Source organism: Neodiprion pinetum, chromosome 7 (assembly GCF_021155775.2).
Source record: "Neodiprion pinetum isolate iyNeoPine1 chromosome 7, iyNeoPine1.2, whole genome shotgun sequence".
NCBI classification, from domain to species: Eukaryota; Metazoa; Arthropoda; class Insecta; order Hymenoptera; family Diprionidae; genus Neodiprion; species Neodiprion pinetum.
Window position 1 is genome coordinate 6,558,484 of NC_060238.1, and position 23,008 is coordinate 6,581,491.

Here is a 23,008-nt window from a genome sequence, read left to right on the forward strand (position 1 = left end):
AAAAACTAGGAATTTTGAAAATTTTCAATGCTCGTTCTTTAAGCTTCTGTGGAACGGATTTTTGGAACACTGAAATTTAGTTCAATGAGAAATTTCTTTTTTTTTAATACGATTGCATTTTGCGGGTTTTTTTAGAGATTGTTCAGTTGAATTTTTCAAAAACAAAACGTCAAATGAGAAATTCGCTGCAAAAAGATTTGGTTGCTAATTCGAAGATTCTAAAAAATTCTGTTATTTGTATTTCCAATATTCCATTTTCCTGAAAACGAGGCCACCGTTCCGCAAATTTTGTTCTTGTCAATTCTCTTCCGTCCCTTCTTCTCGCCGCAATAAATCACTCAACACAATGAACATTATCTACAGCTTTTAAATTGGCACCCTAATTTGAGCCTTAAAAATATGGAGAACTGCCCAATTTGTAGGCTTTTTGTCGAAATCGCATGATTGGCTTAACCTTTTCATCCATACATTGTTCCTTACATGTGATTTATTTGATACTTCGCATTCATGTGCTGTTGGGGTTACTGATTACGAATCTGAACTCGAAATTCGAAAATACAAAATGGCGGACGCAATATGGTGGACGTTTCAAAAGGTTAGTTGATTTCGATAAAATTTTACGCTACACGATTTTTGGAATCACTGATTACGAGTCTGGACTCAAAATTCGAAAATTCAAAATGGCGGGCCCAATATGGCGGACAAACAAAAACAACAAGAAAATTTTTTAAAAAACGTTGTAAAATTGTTTGATGCGCGTTAGAGTTGTATCAAAATTGACATTCGGATTTTCACGGTGGATTAGCAAAAAATGCTTTCCTTTTCTGGAAAAGTACAAATTTCTACCATTTGTTCACATGTGCTAATTTAGCAATAAATAAATGATTGGATTTTTTATTTTTTGTAGATTTAGAAATATTTTAGGGAATATGTGGGACCGAAAGACTCGGCAGTCGTTACCAAAAAAACGTTTTAATGAATAAAAATCTTTGAAAGAAAAAAAAAAAAAAAAAAAATTAAAGAAAAAAAAGTGAGACACTGAGCGTCCCGGCGTGAATTAGAATGTTAATTTAAAAGAGAAGCTCACGAACCATTCGAACAAATGCTCACCGTCAAATTGCTGTCAGAGAACAGCGCTAAAAATATACTCATCTGTTTACTCTTCGAGATCGTAAATCAATGTCAATTTTAATGTGGTAAAATATCTTGCGAATTTGAGTATAACGTGAACTCCTACAAGTACAATAAATACCTAATAAACGACTGTAAATAATCTGTGCCGCGTCTAAGCTCAGACATTTTTTCGCCGGTTTTTGCATTTTCACTGACTTGTTCAATTTTACAACAAGCTGAACGATTAAGCAATTCGTTCTGAGCTTAAAGCCTGATTTAATTGAAAACAGGTGGATTTCGACTCCTGACCCGACGCTTCTTGATCTATAGATCAAGACACGCATACCGACAAAGGGCGATCTCTGTGATTAACACTCGAAGGATCAGCCCGAGCCCTTTGATCAAACGAAGTGAGGCAGTATTTCGATACGGAATTTAATTTGTCCAAGTGCCTTTATATTTTCGAGCCTCAGAACCAAATACTGGAAATAACTTTGGAAAGAATTCGTTTCGGAGGCTGCGTCCGCAGGTTAGCTTCGAGTGTTTTGTACTCATCGTCAGCTGCTAAAAAATTGAAAATCATTGTGCCGATATAAATTTCTATGCTTTTGGTTACGCTAACAGAGTACCTGACAATTTTCCTTTTTTTTCTACTTATACCAAAAACAATGCGGTTCTGAGTACAAAATGAAAATTAGTTTGTAACGGTTAGGTTAGGTTAGGTTAGGTTAAGTTAGAAAATCTATTACGTCTTACTTTTCATTGTAATTGAAAATGTGGTGAGCTAAAACAAGCAAATTTAACGGATTTTATAACCAGAAAATCTAGTCTTGACAGCTATAATTACTCGAGACAATTACTTGTACAATTTTTTTTTTCCAACTCAGATAACGCTGGAACCATTTTTGTGACGATATCTAATTTATTAGAATTTGCTGGTCGATATAAAAAAGAAATTTCTAAATTTCGGAATTTTACTTTCCACAATTTTCCACACATTTGATTAAGAATTTATATGTTCAATAGGAGGAAACGTGGATGAATAAGCCTGCGGAAAACGTAAATAATAAATTGTTTATTTGTTAGAAAGTAAATTTTCAAAGATGATCTATTTTTGAGCCTATCGACGTAGAAAGTTTTCTGAGAAATAGGGGAAGAAAGATTTTATTCTACAGAAATCTATTCTTTCACCTAAAACAATTCACAAAGGATTTGTTTACGAAGAGTAAAATTACTATTTTTTTCCTAATTTAAAAAAACAATTAAATGCCAAGAGTGACATTGATTACATATAAACAAACAGTGTTGCGCTCAAACCGATTCTCAAGTTATGCGATTCGTTGGAATATTTCTCCGTCGGAAAGAAAAAGCTCTTGGGATTGAGACGTGAAGTTGGTAGGAGAAAATAACTCCGACACCTTCTTGTGAAATTATAAACTTTACGCTCTACAAAAAAAATAAAATAAAAATCTACCGGTATATTTTCAGCTTTGCTATTTTGAAATGGCTCGATCTTATTATAGAATTATACGTACTAATTGCTTCAAAAAGAATACGATTGTGTCATGGGTTGAAGCGCCTGGCATTTGGTTTGCCAAAAATCGATGGTCTTCATTTATTTTATTACCAAACAGTCGTAAATTCAGCATTTATCAATTTATGATAATCACGAGCTGCAAATATCTCTTTAAATGTATTATATAATAAAAAAACAAACAAAAAAAGCACCGGAATTGTGAACAACAGCTTAGATATCGATGCTTAGTTTCAAATTTCTTCAGATTATTATAAAAATGCAATAGATTCGTCCGATTTTACTTTATAATGAATTGTTTCATTCGTAAGATTATATTCTACAAGATTCTGTTTGTTTCAATAAAGGATCCGATATTGCCATCTATGTTAATTATAATCAAAATCGGTGCAATTTTGTAAAATTAAACATTCAACGGTGTCGGAACGATAAGAAAAAGTGTTTGAGTGAATTCACCGATAATAGTCTTCTAAACGGAGCATCGAATCATTTGTTTATGATTCCAGTGTTTTTTTCTTTTTGTACCTTATTTTATTTTAAATTTTTTCATTTTCTTTCGTTTTTGAATATCTTCGTAGCTGACGTATATACTGATTTTTATTAAATACTCGATATACGACTGATTGTCTTCTGATAAAATTAATAAACAGTATTGATTTTTGGCCATTTGACATTCTCATTACAAGCAGTCGCCGATTGACGATCAACTCGAATTCCGGATCCCCGAAGTCGTTTTAATTTCGCATTTTCTTTACGAAATCGATTTACTGACTCGTAAAAACGGAGTGACACAGAAAAGAGAAAATTGTGTCAAACGCAGAACAAAAAAAAAAAAAAAAAAGAGAGAGAGAGAGAGAACAGCTTGCAGCACGTTCGTCGCGTGAATATCTAAAAATAACCACATGCGTGTATAAACGCTGAGCTTTCAGCCGTGAACTTATCCATGTGCCCTATAATTATATTCCGTGTTAAGAAATACATCAAGTGATTAATTCTGATCACTTGGAGAAAATTATTTGAAAACTGTAATTACGTACCTATCATGAAAAATGATTTTATCAATTTTTTATTTTTGTTTTTTTTTTTTTTGCTTGTTTTCTATGGTCTTGGCATTTAGGAAAAATTATATCGAGTTCCGATTAATTTTCATGCTTCTATTATTTCTCAATTCAAGAATTTCCTTAAAGCGATAAAAAGTTGGCAAATTTTGTTCACTCATGTTTGCTTCTTCAAGATTTCCTGTCCCTCTTACAAAAACTAACCTGAATCTATACAAAAATTTCACCGGTACATTTCAATTTTATACGTATATAAATTTTGAGTTGGATGCTGACTTCAAATAGAGTCAACACATTTATGGTGCATTCCACGTGTCATCGGTCGGACCCCCTCGGATTCCAATCTTCGATGAATTCTTTTGTTTGTTTCGGTTAAAAGTAATACCTCGAATTTTTTCAAATTTTTCCGCCATTTTGTAAAAGTCTGGTGAGCCCATGATCCTTGACATGAAAGATGGATATTTTTAAAATTGATGAAACTTTATTGTAAAATCAAGGACTTGAAATCAAATTCTTAAGTCGTGGTTTCAAAATGGGATAGGAATGTTGGATATTTTTTTTTTTTGTATTTTTAATTTTTGTTTTTCAAAAAAAAAAAAAAAAAGAAAATAAGTTCATTGAATTTATTTTCAATAACGGTTTCTTGTAGTAAGAAATGAAGTAAGGAGAGAATCCGTTTAAGTGAAATCTGATTTTGTTTTGGTTTCAGGAGAAACGCGAAGGAAGCGTTGCTTGATTCGAAAAAAATTATAGAAGCTCAATCAACAAGAACCTTGAAGAAGATACATAATTTATTTAGAGAAATCAAGTAATTCAACCAATTATATGCCTTTTTGAGGAAACGGACCTTGCAAAATTTTTTATTTATTTTTTTTTTTTTTCTCTTTTCTTCAATCTATCCCAATTCTTCTTCAATTTTGTTACACCTTTAATAGAGAAGCTCACTGAGACAGCCGAAAAAAATAACCAAATTTTCGGTATTTTATTAAATGTATATTAAACTTGTTTTTAGGAAATTTTTATTAAAAAATATTTCAAATATTTTTTAAGGTCTTTTTTTCTATTCAAACCAGTAACATTTTTTTAAAAAGAAAAGTAGAAAAAAAAAGAAAAAAAAAACAGGTCACATACAACGATAGCTATATTTGTATGGATATTGATAAAATTTTGTTTATTATTTTCAGACAATCCTTCACCGAGATATCAATGCCACAATAGATGGGAAATTTTTTTATCCATTGTCAAGTCAAGGCCAATATCTTTGTTAATTTTAAATATTTTTTGATAAAAATTTCTTCAAAACAAGTTTACAATATACAGCTAATAAAATAACGATAATTCGATTCCTTTAATAATTAGTTATAACTGTGAAAAAAAAATCTTTAAAAATCGGTTATTTTTATCCACCTTAATGGATCTGTGAACGTTGATTGCAAATCTATGCAACTACAAACTTCGGCCAGCTCTGAATTCATTCAATTCGAATTCTTGATTCTACGCATTCCGTTTAATCTTCAAGCCGCGATTGAAAAACTTTGCGAAAGGTGTGCAGCGAGCTGCTTAATGAGAATCAATGATTAATTAGTTGTCCCGGGAATTCGTTGAAACGCGGGAAATCGTTTTTCTTCTTTGAAAAACTCTACGATCACCGCAATTTCGAGCCAAAATTTCGGCTGAAAATATACGTAGATTCGCAGTATAGTCTTACAAATGAATTTCGATAAAATTTCATTATATATAGTCAACAAATCACGGTTTGAACAAACATTTCTGAAATTACAACAAAATATAGTACAGGTAAGTACTTATTTAATGTAATTACTTAATTTTCTAATTATTGCGAAGTTTAATCTGTTCATATGTGTAGTTGACTTAATTTTCTCGTTTAAATAAAGGGTTGAAATATATTTTACAAGTCTCAAAACCTGAAATACATTTTCAAACAAGTCTGTGAATTTTACTAAAAAAACGTGGATTCATTCATTAAAGTCAATATTCTATAATTTTGCAACGTATCGTTTTTGAATATAGCTCGAAAACTGTACAAAAAAGTATTTTTCACTTTTAAATTTAGCATTTTGACGCTACCGAGACATGTTACGATTTGAATTGGAAGAAAAAAATATTACGTGAAACGTAATCGTTCGATAGTTACCGACATCTGTCTTCTGATTAGAATATTATATCATATATTAAATCCCAATGAAACGTATGAAAAACTGTGATGGGAAAAATTGTTATTCGATTTGAAATAATATCTTGCCCAGTCTTTCATATTCAACGTAAAAAAATCGGTGTTCTATATTTCCGCAATTTATACGACTGATTTTTCTCTCCTACCGCATAGAAATTAATATCGTTAACAAATACAAAACATGCGTAAAACTCGTTTATGAAAACTGTGTAATTTTTATCGGAGAAATTTTGACCTCGAATTATATTAGCGAGAGAGAAACACGGTTTTTTATCAATTCAATTTCGAAGCTACTTTACAATTAATTACGACTCATCCGTGCGGAATTTTCGTTCGGAAAGTAAAAAAAAAAAAAAAAAACACTCAAAGGTTCGAAAATATTCACGTCTATAATACAACAGCTAAATTAAGCTCGCGAGTTTTTATTTATTGTTTAACTGTTGAAACTGCTGGCAAGCCTTTTAATGTTTCTCCCGGATCAATACTCCCCTTTCTCTATATTATACCAGTTTGAAACTTGCATCAACGCCGTTTCACTTAGCGGTTATATCCGCAAGCTTCGTCTCTGTTTTCTCACAAATAATATCAGGAAAACTTGTTGAACAACAGTAAACGAACGGTGGTAGAAAACTGGAATTGTTGATTGATAGAAGTGGAAAAATATCGAATTTTCAAAATACGCGAAAATCTAATACATCGAATTTTTGAAATGTAAAAAGTTCAAGTATAGAGAAATAGAAATTGCGGAAAGTCAAAGTACAGAAAAGGTAAAAACGTAGAACGGCAAAATTTTTAATCTGATTTTATATTATCGAGACAAATTCTAACGATTCTACATTTTGTCATTCTATATTCTGACCATTCTCTATTTCTTAATTCTATGTATAAATCAAATTTTCGCTTACTTAAATATTCGAAATTATAACTCTTCTACTTCTTGATCTTTCTATATTTTTATCCCCAGACCAGTAATCCCATCTCAAAAAGCTTTCCCGATATTTCGACGATTTGTAAAATTGTTACGAAATTCTGAAAGTCAGTCAACATTTCGACAATGAACCAGAGACGGAAAGCTTATTTTTTGTAATCGAGGTTAATTGTTGCTATTAAAACCACACGACGCATTTCAATTTGAGTGAAAATCAGCAGAGTGGTCAAAATTCTGATCGACCATTACGTCGAATCTCATCAGTTCGATGAATTAAAACGCCGAATAAATTATATTGCCAAAAATAGTCGTCAATTTACTTTGAAAACTTTGAATGAATAATTTTTTGATTTTCATTTTTTATTCTTCTTTTCAAAATATTCACTCACCATAAAATCAGAGAACTAAAACAGCAGCATAATATTTTAATTGTTACAATTGTATAAAAAATTTCTCTCTCAACGAATCAATGAAATTTATTTTCCCACACCAATTGTAACATGAAATGATGTAAAATTTCAAACCACCCACGCTATTTGTTATTATTCTATGACACAGGTTTTCAAGTGTATTCAGAAAAAACTGACTAATCCAAACAAAAAGTCAATACCAAGGAAATATTATTTAATAATATTTTGTACAAAAGTTTTTTATGTTTGTAAGTGCAGGCCAAATTTTGGTAAAATATTTATGCTCGAGTGAAAGATTTTTCTATTTCATCCAAGATGTTTGCTTTATCTTTTGAATACTCAGATCTGCGGAATTAGAAGGGGAACAAAAGTTGGATGTAAAGGTTTTTTTTTCACCAAGTTCCACGTTATCGGAATATTCTTGTGATGAAAGAAAACAGTTCATAGATTTGAAACACAATAAAGATCTATGAGATTGTCGGCATTGTATTCTGAATTAATTTGAACCATTGTGTACAGGGCGGATAAAAGACAAGAAAAGAAAAAATAGGGACGGATTAAGCCGATGATTCCTTAACCCTTATATTCACGCTGGGACGCTCAGCGTCCAACCTTTTTTTTTTTTTTTTTATCGCAGCTTTTTATTTATCAAGCTACGTATTTCGTAACAACGTAAAAACACTGCCGAGTTTTTTGAATCCACACGGTCTCTGAAATCTTTCCAAGTCTAAGAAAAAACGAAATTTATTTTTCATTCTTATTGCAAGAATAGCGCATGTAAACAAATGGTCAAAATTCGTATTTTTCCACGACAAAAAGCATTTTCTGCTAATCTACCGTGAAAATCCGAGTGCCAATTTTTACACAAACTTGAAACACGTTAAAAAATTTTACAGAATTATTTCAAAATTTTTCTTCTTTTCGTTTTTGTTTATCCGCCATATTGGATAAGCCATTTTAAATTTTCGAATTTCGAGTTCAGATTCATAATCAGCAACCCCAGAAGCCCGTGAATTCAAACTTTCAAGTGAATCGCATGCAATGAAAAATGCATGCATGAAAGGGTTAAATGCAAATCGCGAGAATGAGCTAGAATAACATCAATTACGTACAAACTAGAGTAACCGTTGTGGAAAATTGTAGGCAAAGTATTCGAGCAGTAAACGAGTCAAAATCCGGTTTCGACGTAACAAAAATATTGCAAACTGATGGAAATTGGCATTCTTGAAACTAAATTTCACAATCAGACATGTAGTAAATAATGTCCGGATGAAAAACGTTTGAAAAATATTTTTCTGCATTACCGAAACTTTCGAAAATACTTAAATTGTATAAAATCAGTTTCACAAGGTTGTGAAAATTAACAAAATTCGAGACGCCAAAAAAATGAGACAGTGCGGGAATTCAACAGGGAAGTTTTTTTCTCGCCAAAGTCAGCAAATCTTAACGACTGTCAAGGGATAAATTTTGGAGCGGGAAGAAAATTTATATTCTTTTTTTTTCCCCTCCCTTAAATTTCCTACCGATAATAAATATTTCAAGCGAGTTCGTCTGGCGGGGGAAACTCCGTTATAACCCGGTACTCAGTTTCCCTGAAATTGGTCCAGTCAGCAGTTATCGAGCCACATTATACATGCACCGTAGTGAAAATTCGAAATGCTTTCCGCCCCCACACGCTACCTGCTGAAATCGTTATACATTTTAATTGAAAAAACGAGAATGAAAAATACGATTATATTCATATACACATCGATGTGTTCGTACAAACTTTGTAAACGGTTGACCGTGACATTTTTTAATTTCACCGAGGATTTTCCCAATACTTTCGAAATCTTGAGTGAAAATGTTTTGTTCCTAAAACGAAATGTTTTTTTTTTTTATTTTTATTTTTATTTTTTTTTTTCTTGTCTGATCAAAATTGATCCGGGCGTTTTAGAAATGAAAGTATGAAAAAATTAGCAAATCATTTTTTGGAAGGTTTTCAGGGGTTTGACTAAGATAGAAAAAATATATATGTCATGTATTGGTCATGGTCAAAACATGTCCAAATTTTTTCACCATCCGAGCAGCAATATCGAAATTTTTTATAAAAAACGTTTTCCAAGTGCGTTATTCGATGTTTATGGTTTATTGAAAGTGGCGGTTCACGTTTCTCTCATTAAAGTGCTGCCCGAGTAAAGTTTGTATCGAGCAGAGTGAATAGACGCTAATCAAATGCGGAAAGCTTGAACGTAACGAGAAGAAGGAGAAAAGTTCGGTACTGGGTGGAGAAAAGTTTACGAGGTGTAAACGAAAGGTTGAGATTAAAGTTGGTAACGTTAACGTGATGAAAAATTTTGCAAATTTGGAACGACTTTGAAGTGGTTGAATTTGAGCAAACAGAATTTGTCTTATCAAAATGACCAGCTAGTGAATTGCAGATTGAATCCGCACGTGTTATTGTAATGACGGTAAAATTCTTCGACCAGTTACACAGAAAAAAAAATTCACATAATTTCTCTTTCTTTACATATCATGTTATAATATACAGGTATGATTCTTGAATGATTTGTAAAAACTATAACGTCGTAAAAGACGATTGATATGCAACTGAAGAGATTTTAAATTCCAGCTCTATTATTTGTACCACACGAGGTTGTTACTTGGTAGTCCAGTCGAGATAAGTCTAAATAAAAAATATTTGGGATACGGCTGTATTTTTGTCGTGAGGGGTTTTCGACCCTCGTGAACTCAAATCTGAAGTCATTTTTTAGCTGCGTAGCCGGGGTTTCGAGAAAACAATAAACTTCTCGTTTCGTGCGTTTTTACTCAAAAACTGTTATCGATAGACCAAAAATGACTCGACCATCGTGTAGAGCGGAAATATCTGTATCGAATCATGTCCTCTTATGTCGAAAACGGAGTCGTATTAACAAAATAAGAAAAAGGAACTCCTACTTATCGACAGAATCTAAGGAATTTTGGTAAAATAATTTCTTTTCTCTTAACTTGTTGATCCGACTCCGTTTTCAACATGTGAGTACATAATTCGATGTACAATTTTCCGCTCTACACGATGGTTAAATCATTTTTCATCTATCGATAGAAGTTTTTGAGGAAAACAATAGATACTTCATATTTAGCTGTTTTCTCAAGACTTCAGATTTGAGTTCAGACTTGAAAAAACTTCTATACACAAATATTCAGCCATATCTCGAGTATTTGTAATTCCGACCAATTTCGTCCGCACTATTCGGTGCAGAATATGGAAATCGCAAACCGATGCCAACTGATTAGTCCATCAATTAACGACAGTTAACTGCATACGTGTGAATATGTCGTTAGGTATATTCCGCAGAACTGCGGGAGATTCACAGATCATTTTACCGTGTAATTAGACTCAACGTGCATGCATACATTCATCCATCCATTCATTACGGGGCAGATAATAATAGTTTCGATCACGTATTACGACCAGAAATTAGCACGATAATATGCAAGCAAAGTGTCATTGAAAGTTCACGAAACGCAAATTTGATTCCCAATCTTGTACAAACTTTCAAACTCATTGGAATCAATTTTTTGTCTATGGTATTTTTTTTTTTTTTTTTTCAACCGCGAATATCAAATTTTCGTAGCGCTTACTCTACTGACTATTAAAGGAATAAAATTTTCAAACCTGATCAAAAATCCACTTCATTACTCTCATTCGGTTTCAATTGTTCAAAAGTACCTAATTTTATTACAAGCTTGCCTATCAAAATCTGCAAGCTTAAAACAGAGATTGATTAAAAAAAAAAAATCATCAGTTTCCCACTATTTTTCAACATCGATGAGACAATTTTTAGTTTCAGGTGTATTTATATCACAATTTCGTCTACCTGACCTGATCAGGTCAATTTCACGCCAAGCGCAACCGTTGAGTCTGTTCACTTAACTTCGACGAGTCGACCCAGAAACCGTTTAGCCATCTAAATTTTGAGTACCTAAACCGAAAAAAGCACGTGGCGTTTCCGTGTCATTTTTCCGATCGAAACAAAGGGGCGAGAGATTTTAAGAGTCCCTTTTTATTGCGGGACGCCGCCTTTAACGTGAGCTATTTTTATTTTTGCTTCTTATTTTACACAACCTACTAGCCGACTGGATGCTCTTCTCGTGCTGAACGTTTGTACGATTTCACGCCTACGCGTCTGGCTGCAGCAGCTTTACACACACAGAGAGGCGATACGAACGCTCGTCTCGTCTAGACACGCAAGCTCCGAAAAGCCGAGGGCGATATTCGCCTTTACTGACCAAGAAACGACCCTATGAATCGTAAAACGATGAGCGAAAAGATTCTCGCGTTGCGGATAGTAAAGGAAATCCGGGATGGCTGCACTTCCGGTGCAGCGTATAAGAAGGGTGGTTCAATCTTAAGGTCGTGTACCAAACCTACCCTTACCGACCGAGCAGACCCGCCCTTTTTCTTCCTGTATCAAATAAACAAATGAACGAAAAGGGTTCAAATTTTACGTCTCATTCTTTTCGGAATCACGGCAAGTATCTTAACCAAACATTTTTCAGGCCCGTAAATTTCGAGAAATTTGGAAACGGTAACGCGTGTCGAAAAAAAAAAACACAATATTCTTTGACGATTTTCGATGCGTGACTAACTTTCTTGAATTCCGATACGAAAGAGCCGATTCACCGTCGAAATTTCAACCTTTTTCGTTCATTTCTTTATGTGATACAGGAAGAAAAAGGGTGGGTTTGCTCTGTCGGTAAGGGTAGAACTGCTACATGACCTTATACCATTTATCGCAATAAATTCAAAATCAGACGGTTTTCTGTTTTTTTTTTTTTTTTCCAACTTGGCAGTAGAGTTTCACGATTAGGTGAGCCGTGAAAGTACTATAAATACTGTAAGCAATCATTTACGTCCTCGATAAGTTTTTAATTTTTTCTGTAGAAAATATTGTGTGATAATAATAAATTTTTGATTTAAACAAAACGTTCTATAAATGTAATTTGTGCAACTGCCATGGGGAGCTCAGAAAAATAGCAAAATCGTCGAATTCAAACCGAGGAATTCGTTTCAAGATATGCTTCGAACGTATGACGAGGATCTGGGTCATTTGGAAGAAGACTGATTTCGATGGAAAGCTACGCCAACGGCACACGATGAGAATAATATATTTACACTGTGCAGACTGTCGAATATGAAGGTTGAACACTCGATAATTTACATCGTAAAAAATACCGCGATTGGGTAGTCGGTCGTTTTCGAAAGATCGGGTATGTAATGAATCCAATTTTAAACCTACTTTGCGGTATTTTCCCTCCCCAAAGTGATAATAGAATTCCACAGGTTTGCTGAAATAACTTTCCAGCTCAGTTTCAAGGCCGTATATTATATAATATGTATATTAAACTGTGTAAAAAAAATCTAAGTTTTCTTTTTACCAAATTCAAGCAAAAAATATCGTTCCAAATGACGTCAAAAAAAAAAAAATTCTCTCAAAGTTGGAGTCCTTAATATTAATATTTAAAGGTGCATCGTCGCTGTTTTTATATTTATCATTTAGATAACGTGGGAAAAATTTGTTTCAACTTTGAAATTTTATAACTCGTCCACGCGTCAGTGCACCGATAAGACGAGAATATATTTTTGTAGGGAATTGAACCCTCTACAAAAAAAGTGTCCTATCATTTTCTGATAAATCTACTCTTTCATAAGTTATTTAAGTTTAAAGTTGAATTCACAGTAGATTTCATGATTTCTCTACTTTTTCAACGAAATTATTACAATAATCGTAAAATTTGACGAGACTTATTTTATAGAAAATTTCATTTCCTTCAAATTATCTCGCACAAGATTTTTGAAATTCCTGAACGATATTTAGTTATTTGGATTTAAACGTAAATTTATTTTGATTAATCCCGACGTATTCTAAGAACTCTTAGAGATCGTTCAGGAGTTTCAAAAACTTTGTGAGAAATAATTTAAAGGAAATAAAACGTTCTGTAATATAAGTCGTATAAAATTTTACGATTAGTCTGATAATTTCGCTAAAAAATTAGAGAAATCATGAAATTTACTGTAAATTCAACTTTGAACTTAGATAACTTTTGAAAGAGTAGATTTATCGTAATACGATAACAGACTTCTTTGCAGAGCATTCAATACGCTCCAAATTATGTTCTGTTCTTATCAGTACACTATTGCGTTGACGAATAATAAAATTCCAAAGTTTAAAACAAATTTTGTCCATGTTATTTAAATGGGAAATACAAAATAGCGATGATGCACCTCTTAATATTAATATTAAGAGCTCAAAATTCGACGATATTTTTTTATTCGTTTATAACAATATGTTTTATGTGACTTTAAAAAAAAATTAATTTTTTTCCATACAGTCGAATATATATATATATATATATCACTAAATGTAGAATCTAATCGCAAGCTCAGCTTTTTTCTTCCTTCATCTACACTGTACAACACAACTGATCGTAAATCACTAATCGTAATAAATAATTTTGTCACTTTTGTACTAAAATATTAGGCTTGTTCTTCGTTCGATTGTACAACCATATGCAAAATATCGTTAAATTTATCGAAATTTTTTCACCCCGCCATTGAATTCTACAATCAATATACCTCGTTGTAATTAAACTGAAATGACACCATTAATTTGCTTATGCGATTTCACGGTCAATTAAGCTGATGAAATGTTGAGGAAAATTGATTGCTTCATAAACTATCTGATTCTATTTTTAACAATCGTATAATCCGGCTTTCGCAGTGTAATATTATCGTACTGTAGGTTGAAGGAATACTTTTAATCAAGTGATACTGCGATTTGGATTTCTACGTTGAATTGCCGGCACTAAAAGTATACGAAATAAGAAAAGCACGGACACTAAAACGCAGATGTTCGTTTCATGCGAGAAGCAATCTTCGCATTGCATACATCGATGTATCGTGACATACATTGGACATTACGAAAGTGCTCGGAATTTCATTTTCTCTAATGCGAAAAAGCAAAAGATCTCTACACAATATCCTCACCACATGTCTTCGATAAATAAGAGCTTTTATTCTCTGTTATAATTAGTAAAATAAGACGTTTTATCTCGGACGATACGTTCTTCCTTTTCAAATAACCACTTTTCAACGATTGGATAATCCAAGCAGCGATCTACACTGAGAAAAACTTTATTTGTTACAGTAACTAGAAAAATTGAGTAAAACAGGTATCGTTAAAAAAAAACTGTTCGAATATTGTTGGAATTAGGAAAAACGAGGTACGCGTAAACATTTTGCGCTATTGCCGATCCTTTTTTGGTAATTGCAACGCAAAATCAGTTTCTGAGGTTTACTCTACTTTTTTAGTTAAATAAAGCTTTAACGTCAATTTATTCTTGCACAAGCATTAAATTTTTGCAACAGTTGCAAGAAAATATAGCAACAGTGATCGCAATGAGAAAGAATAGTAACGGATACTAGACTTTTCGGTAACAGCTAGAAAACTAATCTTCATTTTCTACCTAGAACTATATTTTTCGATTGTAGTAAAAAATGAAAATAGTTAAGGACTGAACGGTAACTGGAACTAAAAATTTCTCTCAGTGTATATAGTCATGATCCGCAATACGAGTCAAGTTATATGCAGTATTCGGATTCGAGCTTGCCAAAATTTCTCGCTTGTAGGCCAAGGACGAAGGATATATTGCCCCAATCACAGGACACCGTCACATGTGAGGTAGGTACACACAGTAATGTGGTAACAATTACATATTCCGTAAAATATTGCTAAACAATTATTGTTAAAGTACCCGTTTTAACGTCTTTATATGAAATATTATCTTTTGTTGAATCTTGAACGAAGCTAACTAACTAACAACAAGTTTGTCAGTCCTAATAATATACTAAACAATACGAAGTGAAAACATGTAAAAATTATATAATTGTTTAATCAAAACAAGAAATTTTATCAGGTGTAAAAATTATGCACTGCATTATGCGGTTTTTGCAATGACAATTTTCTGTCAGAAAGAAATGAATTTCACTGTATTTCATTAGAGTGAATAGAATGAACGATGATGCGATTAAAGTTTATAACTTGAACGCAGCGAAAAATTGTAAAGAAATCACAACTGCGTGATGAATATTTAAACCTTGCAAAATTTATCTGCGAATTATCCGTGAAGTTAAAGCGACGAACTTGAACTTCGAACGTATCACCTTCGCCTATAATTACATTGAATTGCGATAAAGTTGCGTTCAAATCGTTGCAGCGTGTTCGATCTACGAATCATCTGCTCTTTCGAATCAGGCGTTTTAGCAAATGTCTTAATCAATACCGTTTAAAGTCTACCAGCGGTATTTTACAATTAAAGAGATATCGCGTACGGATATTCAAACCGCATTGCCTATTCCCAGATTCTGATCATCGCCCTTGTCTCATTTCACGTGTACACTTTCGAAACCCTTTTATTCGTTGTTACATGCAAGTTCACGACTGAAAATTCTTTCTCATATATACAATAATTCTAATACACGACCATATAACGATATTACAAAACCAAAACTTTTACTTGTTAAATTCTACGTTTTTTATATACTCCTTAACTATTTTCATTTTTTACCACAATCTCAGTGCTGCATTAATTATAACAAAGATTTTTTCATCAGCCTAACCGAAAAATCTAGTACCAACATAATTTACGTATAAATATTATCCTAAGCGATTGCGTGTAACTATTTTTTTCGTTCCTACTTTTTTTTTTCTTTCTTGATCTACTATCGCAATATTCAGACTGTCATTTAACAAACGATACAAATTCCCATACGACCAATGAAAAATGATTTGCTTCTCAAACACGGGCAGAAACGGTGACGATGATCGTGCCTCGGAAAAGGCCGAATAAAGGACAGTCCGTAAACCACTTAAGTAGTTTGAGGGGGAGGGGGAGGGTCTTAGTCTGCGATACGTGGTTTTATGACCGATGCATTAAAATTCGTTTCTCATTATATCTTTTTGCATCAGAGGTTTCAACGACGTGCCTTCGTACAAAGTAAGCTTGTAACTCAACTTCATCAACACGAAAAATCTAACAACAATTTTATTCCTATTAATAACGATTAGCATGCGTAACTATAGTCTCGTCACTTTTTCTATCTTCAGATGTCTTGGAATAATGAAAATTTTCAAAAAATTTGTTTGTTTTTTTAATTTATCAACGCGTAAAATATATACACATATAAATTTTTTTTCAAACCACGTGCCTTTCTGTGGGGCGGGTGAGGGGTAGGGGGGGGGGGGGGGGGAGAGGATATCCACGATATACGACATGGTTCCGAAGTGTTCAAAATAGAGCTACGTAGTTTATGGACAACCCCTGACGGGGTGAGGCGGGGACCTAAGGCGCAAGCACGTGATACCTGCGGTGCCAGGTGGCGCGTATCTACATGTCATACCTGCCCCTCTTTGTGCGCGGTACGTCACGCACGTTTCACCTGAGGGTGGAAGAAGAACGCAACGCGATAGTAAAGCAGCACTCGCGGTGAGAAAAACGAGGGTACGTAGGTACATGTATGTAAAATTGTTACGACATCGGCGCGAGGCCGTTGGTCGAATATTACGACGAAATATTACCACGAAAGCTCCGAAGCTCGAAAGCTCGAAAGCGCGAAAGCTCGAAAGCTCGAAAGCTCGCAAGTTCGAAAAGCTCGAAAGCTCGAAAAGCTCGAAAGCTCGAGCTTTCCGGTTTAACGGAGAAACGGATGGACTCACCCGCCAGCAACTAGGATCATCTGCATGGTGCATGGGGGCGGCTGGTCTCACGACTACGGCGAGATCCTCGTTTTCGTTTTAAAATGGTCCTTGCGAGGGGCTAAGAAAGCCCGGAAAAACAACGTCGGAGGATCCGGGCGGCGTCGGTGCCGGTTCTTCTTTCGGGCTATTTCGAGGGTCGCCGACGGGGTCCTCCGACGTACCCGGAGTAGTCTTCGACGGTCCTCCACCTCATGTCGCGGTCGACGCGCCGCGCCGGTTGCCTCCTCCACCTCCTCCTCCTCTTCTTTCTCCTCCTCCACCTCCTCCTCCTCCTCCTCCACCACCTCCTCCTCCTCGGGGACGGTATTTACCCGGAAGCACGCCACTGTCACTGCCCCCCGCAGTCATCGGCCCGCGAAGAACCGCGCACCGTGTTCCCGAAGGATTTTTGGATCCTTGCGAAACGACGAAAGGGGTGGGTACGGGGGGAGGGGGCGGGACGGGGGAAGAAAAAGAGGGAGGAAGAGTGAAAGAGAAACAGACGGAGAGACGGAGAGTGTGATAGACAGAGAGAGAGAGAGAGTGAGAGAGAAAAAAGAGAGAGAGAGAGAGAGAGAGAGATTTCAGGGAGAGAAAGACGGAGAAGAAAGTGACACACTAGACCGCACGGCACTCGGCAGCCACACACTGACTGGCGCCGCGCTCGTTCAGCCGCGCGGAGAAGGCTTCTAAGTGGGTTTCTGTCGGGCACACGGGTTGGACCTGGGATAGGTTGGAGCCGGAGGATAACGGCTGATGCCACGCGCCGCCGCAGAGCTCGATGGCGGCGCCACGGCCGCGGGAAAACTCCGAGGGCCCGCGCTTCCACCCCCGGACGTCGGGGGACGCCGCCTTCAGTCGATATCCCAAACCTGGCTCGATCTCGCCCCAAAACCACCCTCCGCCCCCTTAACGAACCCCCTTTACACCCCGCGGAGAATCCCGCTTCCACTACTCGGGATCCGAGTCGTCTTCCTCTTCCACATGTCCTCTCTGCTTGTCATCGCACACCCGCGATTATTAACCATTTATCAAGTCATTAGCGCGAAGAATTATTTCTCTTTAATATTTTGAAGGGCATATTTTTTTAAAGAAGAAGTTTATAGAATCATAGGTTTATTTTTACAGGTTTTTCGGGTAACTGATTACGATTTTTATTTGGCTCAATTGTGAAATTGAAAATGGCAGGAATTTTCTGAAATTTATCGCCATTTTTTTTTTTTATTTTGTTTTTTTTTAGAAAAATTTGACCATAAATTTATACTACAATACTGTGTATGGAGAATTTGGGAAACAAAATTCAGAGCCTCGGCTGTCTGAGTTACAAAAAGACCGATTTAAAATAAAAAGACTAGTTTTTTCACGTTGATTGTTTGTAACGGACGTGTAAGTAATAGAATTATTGCAATTTAGCATTAAATTTTTATGACTTAGGCACCCGACAGTCCAAAAAGTGTTTATGTGTATCCAAAAAGTGCAAAAATATATTTGAAATCTGAAAAAACAACTTAGACTAAACAGGTGGGCGTGTAAACTGCCCTTTAAATGGTTAATAATATAAACGTAAACAGTGATTTCACACGAAGAAAGAACAGAGGGATCTTTATGATTTCGTGGCCAGACTTTTAGTCTCTTGGCGATATTCGAAGGGTGAAGACGGGTCTATCTCCTCGTGCATTTAAATAGAAGATCAAAGTTAACCCGTTCACTTTGGAACGAAAATATTGACTCAAAATCCCTTTATTTGAGTAACGAAACACTTTTTGGACGATTTTGACATGTTTTGGACATGTTTCAGAAATTGAGTTTTGTTTTTTTTTCCCAAAATTTATGTTTTTCTAGCAATGCGAGAATAATTCTGAGTAGAATAAATAGCAGCAATCTATTTTTCAGAAAATCGTACCGCCATTTCATATACTTGACAATTATTTAATACGTACACTGAGAAAAATTTCATTTGTACAATAACTAGAAAAATTTAACAAAACGAGTATCGTTAAAAAAAACTGTTTGAATATTGTTGGAATTACGAAAAACGAGGTACGCGTAACCATTTTGCGCTATCGTCGATCCTTTTTTGTTAATTGCAACGCAAAATCAGTTTGTGAGGTTTACTCTACTTTTTTTTTTGTTAAATAAGGCTTTAACGTCAATTCAATCTTGCACAAGCATTAAATTTTCGCAACAGTTGCAAGAAAATATAGTAACAATGATCGTAATGAGAAAGAATAGTAACTGATAATAGACTTTCCGGTAACAGCTAGAAAACTAATTTTCATTTTTTGCCTAGAACTATATTTTTCGATTGTGGTAAAAAACGAAAATAGTTGAGGACCGAGCGGTAACCGGAACTAAAAATTTTTCTCAGTGTAGTATGTATCGAGCAAATCGTAAAAAAACTAAAACCAAAATTGCACACGTTTGAAGAAAATTCACTTCGTTTTTATATTATTTAACTTCACATTTTCAATGACCGTAAATTACACGCGACAAAATCGTACGGAATGGGTTATTAACTTTAAATTTCACTCGGCAAACTTTATCACGTCTTCCTTCCCGCAAATATCCGATAAGACTGACGAACCGAGGTGCTGAACGAGAATCTGTTATTCATTCGTACTTGTCGCTCCGGAATCGTAAGAGCGTAATGTAAATATAAACAGACTTAGGTTCGACATATCGTCCTTGCATACAATACAGAGATTAGTTTTCGTCCGTTCTAATTTATATGTACGTGAAACCAACGATAACATCAAAAATTATCTGACTTTATTCAAGACAAATAACGAAATATCGTGACAATCTTTAATTCATTCTTTTTCCAAAAATTCAACCTCACTCGCTTGAATAAATATCTTTCTCTCGTCTCGCGGTATCTCCATACTTTTTTTTTTCTTAAATATCTGTGTCTTGAGAGTTATTCGGTCAATGTTCAGCTGAAAATATTGAAAATTCAGTGAGTTATGACTATTTTACTAAAATGATCAATTTTTCGGTTAATCCTTGTTTTATCAATTTCTTTTTTCCGTATTCAAAATTTAATTTTGCCAAAGACAACTAATTTGCTTTGAAAAATCATATTTCAAGAGTATCCTAGAATTTTTTCAAGTCATTTGAATCGATATCTCCGTTTCTACGTAATGTTTTTTAATGTCAGGTTCCACGTGAGGGTGAAATAAATTAACGATTCATTTTTCGATTCGCTATCGTTCATTGCTGTTTCTGTTGATTATGTGAATTTTTTTCCTCAAATAATAGCACTAATGCCCGCTAAAACATCGCGGTTATAAATTTTTTTTAACATTATTTACCCTTACAGTATTTATTATTACCCTTACAGTAAAATATATATACTTTGAATATGTCCGAAACACGTTTATTTTAAATGGGGAAATTTTCACTCTTACAGGCACGGGTTAGAGTTGAGATAAAAATGCGAAAAAATTTGGATATCGTTTTTGAATTGTTTAATGTAGATTTGGGGGTGCGGTCCGGAAAAAATTCGTCATACATTTTTCGTGTGTAACCGCGTGTTGTCAAAAAAAGAATTGACACGTGAATATAGTATAGTGACCGTTTTTATATTTCATCACTTGTACAGGTGACATGAAAAAAGTATCGACTTACACATTATTGGCGGTTTTTTTTTTTTTTTTTAGAAACAAAATAAAGATGCCACGATATCTCGTGTTTACTGGTTTATAGAACGTGACTTTTTATCGGAATTGGATTAGAATACGGATTATTCTGAAAAATTTCGATTAAATGGGAAAATTGTTATTATTATATTGCGTTCGCAATTTGATTTCAATTTTAATGCAATCAATGATTCGATTCACACTAATCTCGATACGTTTGATGATTAAAGATCGATGTTGGAATCAATGTCAACTTAAATATAACCTGCAGCGATAACACAGGTCTGCAAAACAAAAGTTTTGTTCTTTTTTTGAGTTTCTATTTAATTAAATAATAAATTTGGATTCTGTTCATCGAGTAATAACGAAAATCTTCATTTATTACTTGTAAGCTTTGCTTCTATCTTTTTTACGTTCACAAACAAGTCTTGAATTTTTTGGTTAATAGCTAAGCAAAGACAACAGCAAACTTTATAAGTATTAAATTGAGATTTTGGTGATGATATTTATCAACTGAAATATAAACTCCAAAAAAAAAATATACATATATTCCGCTGACCGGTGATTAATTATTATTTTTGAATACAAGTGATTGAAATGCGAAACTAAAGCTTATTTAATTGTTATTTACATTAAATTTTTAAAAAAATAGGTAAAATCACAAAAGCAAACTTCATAAAATACAACTGTCAGTTCTTTTATTAGTTACCTGGAAGAAATGATTTGACATCTAGAACCCAACCTCAAAATTCGTGATGACCGATGTAATTTACGTGTAAACTGAGAGAAATTGTTAGTTCCGGTTACCGCTCAGTCCGTAACTATTTTCGTTTTTCACCACAATCGAAAAATATAGTTCAAGGTAAAAAATGAAAATTAGTTTTCTAGCTGTTACCAGAAAGTCTAGTATCCGTTACTATTCTTTCTCATTACGATCACTGTTGCTAGATTTTCTTGCAACCGTTGCAAAAATTCAATGCTTGTGCAAGAATAAATTGACGTTAAGGCCTTATTTAACCAAAAAAGTAGAGTAAACCGAAGAAAATGATTTTGCGTTGCAATTACCAAAAAAGGATCGACAACAGCGCAAAATGGTTTCGCGTACCTCGTTTTTCGTAAATCCAACAATATTCAAACAGTTTTTTTTAACGATACCTGTTTTGCTGAATTTTTCTAGTTACTATAACAAATGAAATTTTTCTCAGTGTATAACGGAAAATCAATTAGGTTAATTATTTCAACGTTGATTGAGACTTTCAATATTATTTGAAACCTTTCCGTTTCCGAAAGAAAAACTGCATGTCGGTCTTGGGTTGGCTGCGGCCACGTTTCAGTCCTCGTCCTAATTCTAAATGCAAGGACTTAGCATTGTAGCGAAGCGCAAGGACGAATACTAATCCTGTATCCAGCATACGGACTCACTTCCAAACTCGACGGGTCAAATTCATAAAACAGCGGCGTTTCCTTGAAGAAGAAAATAGACGCAAGAGAATCGAGGAAAAGTTTCCAACACTAATGGTGAAGAATTAAAGTGTTGAGAGAGTATTTTATTCTTATTGCCAGCTTGCGGAGTCTGATGAGAACCGATACTGAAATGTAATTGCTTCTAACGCAGCTGGTAAATTTTATGTCCTTAATTTTTACGTCTCCTGATCACTTTTTTCCATTCGTTTGAAATTTTACGATTCTTTAGAATCGATAACTCGCACAATTCTAATTTATTCTAACGTGACTCGTTTTTCAATCGATATGCGAATGAAAAAAAATCTCATACATAAGTGCGCATTTTGAATGACGAGTATATTATTTTACCACCCCACGAACTATGCTTGTTTTTGATCAATACGGACAAATTGTGATGCAAGATGTTGTCTCCCGAATTTTTGTTTTCCACTTTATTTTATTACGGTTATTTATTTATTTCGTTCGTTACGAGAAGTCTTATACATTTATTGCAAGATAAATTGGTGATTTGTTTAAGATGTTTCCTTTTTAGTTTTTGTTAATTTCCGAAATCATTAGCTGACTCTTTAGTTATCCGGAAGACTTTTCCTTTTAAATAAACTAAAGTTGCCAGAATCTCTTTGGCGAACTTTTACAATAGAGGTGGAACGACGTAAATTGAATAATGAATTCAGATAAACTTTTCCAGCGCACTTGATGATACCAGCGATATGAGATTCGTAAATAAATTTATTTATTGTTCACAGAACGTCTCAATTTCTACATCTTTTACGGAATGCCTTCTCCTACCTTTTCGCAACAATCACGTGAAAAAAGCGTTGTTCATTAAACTAGAACTTATTTTCAACCGATCAAACATTTACAAATACCTCTAAATTAACTTTGAACTA

General features: G+C 34.3%; 1 protein-coding gene across 9 annotated transcripts in view; it reads right to left on the minus strand.

The window, feature by feature from the left end:
* Window positions 1-23,008, minus strand: part of shaker (potassium voltage-gated channel protein Shaker) — a 261,818-nt gene that overhangs the window by 98,061 nt on the left and 140,749 nt on the right. The window contains exon 1 of one of the 9 annotated variants that reach the window (XM_046635191.2): window positions 16,996-17,237. The exons of the other annotated variants lie outside the window; for them this stretch is intronic. Within the exon in view, the coding sequence (XP_046491147.1) occupies window positions 16,996-17,021 (26 nt within the window). The 5' untranslated portion in view covers window positions 17,022-17,237. Of the gene's footprint in view, window positions 1-16,995; window positions 17,238-23,008 lie in introns of those variants that run through there. 9 annotated transcript variants of the gene reach the window in all.